The following is a 4,962-nucleotide window of genomic DNA, read 5'->3' as shown; positions in this document are numbered from 1 at the left end:
TTGGTGATGAAGGCTGGTGGACGCGGCCCTGGAGCTCCTTGGCGGTGAGCGCGCTCCTAGCTGACCCGTTGCCGGCAGCGTCCCATGTCGAGCTGCGGAGGGAGGAAGCGGCCCTAGACAAAGACGAGGAGCTAGTAAGAGGCAGCCCTCCGCCGGCGCTCTCCATGGACCCACGGCTGGGCGCCCTCCGCCGGCGCCTGTCCGACCCCCGTTCTCATCTGTCCACCGATTTGGGGGCATTTTTGTCCAAGTTAACAGAGCTAACGCTGGAATCTAACAGAGTGCTATTTTCAGTTGAGGTCTGCACCTTTCAGTGGTATTTTACGGGGCCAATGCCTTTCAGTGGTATTTTACGGAAGTCGCGATCTTTCGATACTACAGAAACAATTTTCCTAAAAATAAAAGGGGAAAAAGAAACAAACACAAATTCAAAACTGAATTCAAACACAAATTTGAATTTCAAACAATAAAAAATAATGCACCAGCATGAATGCAGTAATGAACTCCTATGATTCATTAATTTATTTTGAAAAAGATTTAATTGTCTAAGAAATTTAAATGCAACCTTAAAATCCTTAGACCCTTGCACTTTATTTCTAGCAAATTTTATTAAATTGCAAAACTTGAAGTTTAGGGTGTTACACGAGCTCAGACGGGCAACAGTAGGAACACACTTATACATGCATCTTTGGAACACAAAAGAAAGAAAGACAGATATTGCATCATTTCTGGTTGATCCAACTGACTGCATATTTAGTTATTTACTCCCCGAGTGCAAAGGCAGTGGCGTCAAAGCTGTCGGAGAGGCCAGTGCCAGTCTTGAAGGTGACCTTCTCCGGCGAGGCCTCAGGAACATAGACCTCAACTACACTGAGCCAAAGCATCAGCTCCTTGGTCTTGACACCGGTGATCTTCCGCAGCTTGCCCTTCTCGGCGAACGCTGTCACCTCGGCAGCATAGGACACGGTCTGCTTGATCTTCTTGAAGGTGTGCTCCACCTTCTTCTTCCTTTGCACCAGCCACATGAAACCCGTGGTGCGGTTGTACCCAAACTCCTGGATGTCCTCCATTGGCAGGAGACCCTTGGGGAGGCCGAGCTCTTCCAGCAGGTCGACGGATTTCTTCCTGCAGATGGCGTCTCCATCGAAGACCTCTGCGCCAGGACGGTTGCTCTCGATGGCCTGAGACGCCATGTCACTTTTGCTGTGAAGTGGTTCTATTATTGGAATTTGTTGAGTATGCAAATGAGTTAAGCTTGTTGTGGTGAGCTGGTGATACAGATGTTGAAGAGGCAAGTTTATATAGACGTCTCAAGTCTGAAGCGTTGTCCCTGTGCTATTAAATTTTGAAACAAACTGGAATCTGCAAACTAGAATTCAACGGCTAAGGAATGAGCTCATGAGTCATGACCCTAGCCATATCTGACTTGTGACCAGCACGCATACTCTGACGCACAAAATTACTGACCAAGTCAAGAGACGCATAACTGGCAGTGTGCAAATGACCCAAGTCTTGTAGTACGGAAACAGTTAGCACACCAACCTTTAAATAAAAAAAAAGTAGTTAGTTAGCGCACTAGGACCGAGTCAACAATCTGTATATAACTGGGCGGCCAGAGATGACCGACTGACGCCTTGGCTGCTCTGAAACTGAAACCAAGTAAAGAATTTCAGACTTGTCGTCCATACTGTATCATATGGAGTCGTAACTTATTCCCATGTTACAAAAGTCAGCCAATTATGATGACAAGAACTTGGATTCCAAATTTGTCTTATGGTGTAACATTCTAGGTTGTCTGATGAGCTACAGTCCCAAATTGGCCGCAAGCCCGAAAAGGACATACAACACGATAGTTTAGCAAATTTCAGGTCATGCAACCAATTTTACGAAACAACTTGGAGCATATACACTATTTTTTTTTAATTTGTAAGGCTTCTTTGTCTATAGATATTTTTAAAAGAGAATATTTTTTTTTCATTTCATCAGTTTGATTGCAAGCAGATGCACATGAGAATTGTTTTTCATAAAAGCGAATAATGTGTTTTTATTTCACCAAAAATTTCCTTGACCATTATAAAAAAATTACTTGATTCCAGTTCTAATGTCTGGATTAACACCAGTGACAAGCAATCAACTCATTACACCTTATCAAAATACATGCGTTCCTGCCAAGATTCCAACTAATATGGCATGGTAGACAGTCTATATATCAACAACTTTGTAGACCTTCCGATGTATCGACCGGAATATGGTTTTCATCAATTATCTAACAATGCACAATTATGTTGATATTGAACATTCTACAGTTGCAAAGGTAGTAACACATTTCCTTCTTTTCAAAAAAGTACCACATTTCCACAATGTTGTAACTTGTGGCATTCTCTCATCACTCTTCTGTAATATGTGACAGAACATAAGAAATTATACAAATATCCTCCAATCGACTGACATAAACCTGATAAGGACGAAATTGATCAAGTGTTACTTCCAGATAGGCTAGATTTGAAGAGATGTTTGTAATAAGAGATAACAAATTTTGTACTGACTGAATTCATTTTGCCATAAAAAAAACTGCGAGATACAAACTCGTAGGGGCAATAGGACACACTTATATATGCATCATTCCAACACAAAAGAAAAAAGACATAGCATCGTATACATAATTAGCACCATCACCGTAGAATAGTACGATTATGGAACCGGCATCATTTCTAGTTAATCAACTGACTCCGTGTTTACTCCCCATGCGCGAAGGCAGTGGCATCAAAGCTATCCGAGAGGCCAGTGCCGGTCTTGAATGTGACCTTGTCCGGCGAGGCCTCGGGAACATAGACCTCAACAACACTAAGCCAGAGCATCAGCTCCTTGGTCTTGACGCCGGTGATCTTCCGCAGCTTGCCCTTCTCAGCATATGCCGTCACCTCAGCCGCGTAGGACACGGTCTGTTTGATCTTCTTGAACGTGTGCTCGACCTTCTTCTTCCCTTGAACCAGCCACATGAACCCCGTGGTGCGGTTGTACCCAAACTCCTGGATGTCCTCCATTGGCAGGAGGCCCTTCGGGAGCCCGAGCTCTTCCAGCAGCTCGACAGACTTCTTCCTGCAGATGGCATCTCCACTGACAACCTCTGCACTGGAGCGGTGGCTCTCAATTTGGGATGCCATTGGAGTATGGCTAATTGCTAGCAAAGGTTGCTGACCTGGGAATATATTGTGTCCTATGCAAAAGAGTTCAACTTGTTGTGATGAAACTTGATGCAATAGAGACACGTATATATAGAGGTCTCAAGGCCTGTTCCAGTGTTATTCGGAAAGTGACTGGAATCTGGTGACTCTGATTCAGAGGGAAAGCAAGGAAATAGACTCCTGCACAGGTAGCCACAGCTGACTTTGTTACCAGCAAGCATACTCTGACGCACAAAGTCACTGACCAAGTCAAGAGAAGCACAGCTATTTCAGTGTCCAGACGAAACAAGTCTTACAGTTAGCAAACCACGACGACCGAGTCAAGAGTCTATAACCAGCCTATCAGACATGACCATGAAAAATTCCATGTTGTATCATATGGAATTGTAATTATATTGTTAGAATATTAGAAGACAGCCAGTTATGATGATACGATCTTTCTTCATTACAAAATGATCATACAGTGCTGTAAGTTTCTAGGTTTACCGAATGAGACACTACCAGATTGCCTCCGCCGAGGAAGCTTTCCTACACAGCTGGATGCTTCTGTTCACTCTTGTATGACTTCATAAATCAATTGCACAATGCATTCCATTAGCCCATGGCCCTCTGCCATGTTTTAATTTCTGTTGGCACTAGAAATCGGTCCAGCGGCCGACACACGACCCGGGAGAATCTGCTTAGCTCCTGTTCGGATGAATGCCCTGGTGCGGTTCGCGCGGCGTGCCAGCCAATCTGACCTGTTGATTGGCAAGGAAGAACACGTGTCAAATTCAGTAACTACGATCGGCTAAGTTTCCAATCGAGAGAGCTTATCGGCAGATCGGCCGATTTACTGTGGTAAAGAAATCGGCTACAAGATAGCATGATCCTTATAGCCTTGTAGACAGAAAAATACTAAAGCAATCGGTACAAAGCTTATGAAAATAGAACTAGGAAAAGATCTGATCGGCAACGAACGGATCTAACAACAGAAAGTAATGAAAGCCGATACTACCGATTCCTAGCAGGATAACTGATGATAAAAGCTAGAAAAACAGGTAAAAACCTATGAATCTAGTTGATATCGATAACTGATGAATAAATCTAAACGAAACAACAGCGATGCGCCAGAAGTTAAAGCTTAGATATTACTCGATAAACGGAACTTACAGAATCGGCCGGAGATCAAGATGATGCAGCCCTGCCAATCCGCACGAACTCGTGAGAAGGAAAAGTGATGGCGAAGTCGCCTGCTCGAAAGTAAGTATGAAGAATAAAGTAACTTGTTGTATTGATTGATTGTTGTGTTTACAGATTTACAAAGGTAGCTATTTATAGCCCCGTACAAATAATCTTCTTAACCGACTAGGACTCCATCTCTAATTCAAACAGAAAACAAATATCTACAAGCACAATCCGTGCTAAACTAATTACCCCACGCCTCGTGGGCTGAACTCCACCTTATCTTTCCACCTTCCCAAGCCCATACAGGGCCACTTTAGTCCACCTTCCTGATCGGCCGATTTCTCATCAACAAAGGATTGCCGATTGGGAATCTGACGTATTCACTCTGAAGTGAAGTAAAAGCCACTTGACCGATTCCGCACTGCAGCCCCTTTTGACCGATTCCCATCTGTACTCCTTCGATTTCTTTCTTCTTTGACGCCGATTCTACTGATGACGAAATCCGGCGTCAACACATGCCCCCCAGTTTCGGAGTAAAACATAATCCTTTACTTCGAAATTCTTTACAACCTCTCCTCCGAAACGGCCGCAGTGAAAATATCCTTCCGTT

The 4,962-nt window shown here is 43.8% G+C and overlaps 2 protein-coding genes across 2 annotated transcripts; both read right to left on the bottom strand.

The window, feature by feature from the left end:
* Positions 1 to 641: 641 nt before the first annotated feature.
* Positions 642 to 1,249, bottom strand: LOC101778185. Its single transcript, XM_004955703.3, has one exon. It carries the CDS (start codon positions 1,191 to 1,193, stop codon positions 762 to 764), a length of 432 nt encoding a protein of 143 aa, XP_004955760.1. The 5' UTR covers positions 1,194 to 1,249; the 3' UTR covers positions 642 to 761.
* A 1,315-nt stretch (positions 1,250 to 2,564) lies between these two features.
* On the bottom strand, positions 2,565 to 3,220 carry LOC101777775. Its single transcript, XM_004955702.4, has one exon. It carries the CDS (start codon positions 3,162 to 3,164, stop codon positions 2,736 to 2,738), a length of 429 nt encoding a protein of 142 aa, XP_004955759.1. The 5' UTR covers positions 3,165 to 3,220; the 3' UTR covers positions 2,565 to 2,735.
* Positions 3,221 to 4,962: the final 1,742 nt, after the last annotated feature.

This window comes from Setaria italica, chromosome II (assembly GCF_000263155.2).
Source record: "Setaria italica strain Yugu1 chromosome II, Setaria_italica_v2.0, whole genome shotgun sequence".
NCBI lineage: Eukaryota > Viridiplantae > Streptophyta > Magnoliopsida > Poales > Poaceae > Setaria > Setaria italica.
This window is presented reverse-complemented; position numbering and strand designations above follow the sequence as displayed.

Excerpts from the sequence above, each read along its gene's own strand:
- LOC101778185 (XM_004955703.3), bottom strand. The coding sequence starts at position 1,193 with ATGGCGTCTCAGGCCATCGAGAGCAACCGTCCTGGCGCAGAGGTCTTC.
- LOC101777775 (XM_004955702.4), bottom strand. The coding sequence starts at position 3,164 with ATGGCATCCCAAATTGAGAGCCACCGCTCCAGTGCAGAGGTTGTCAGT.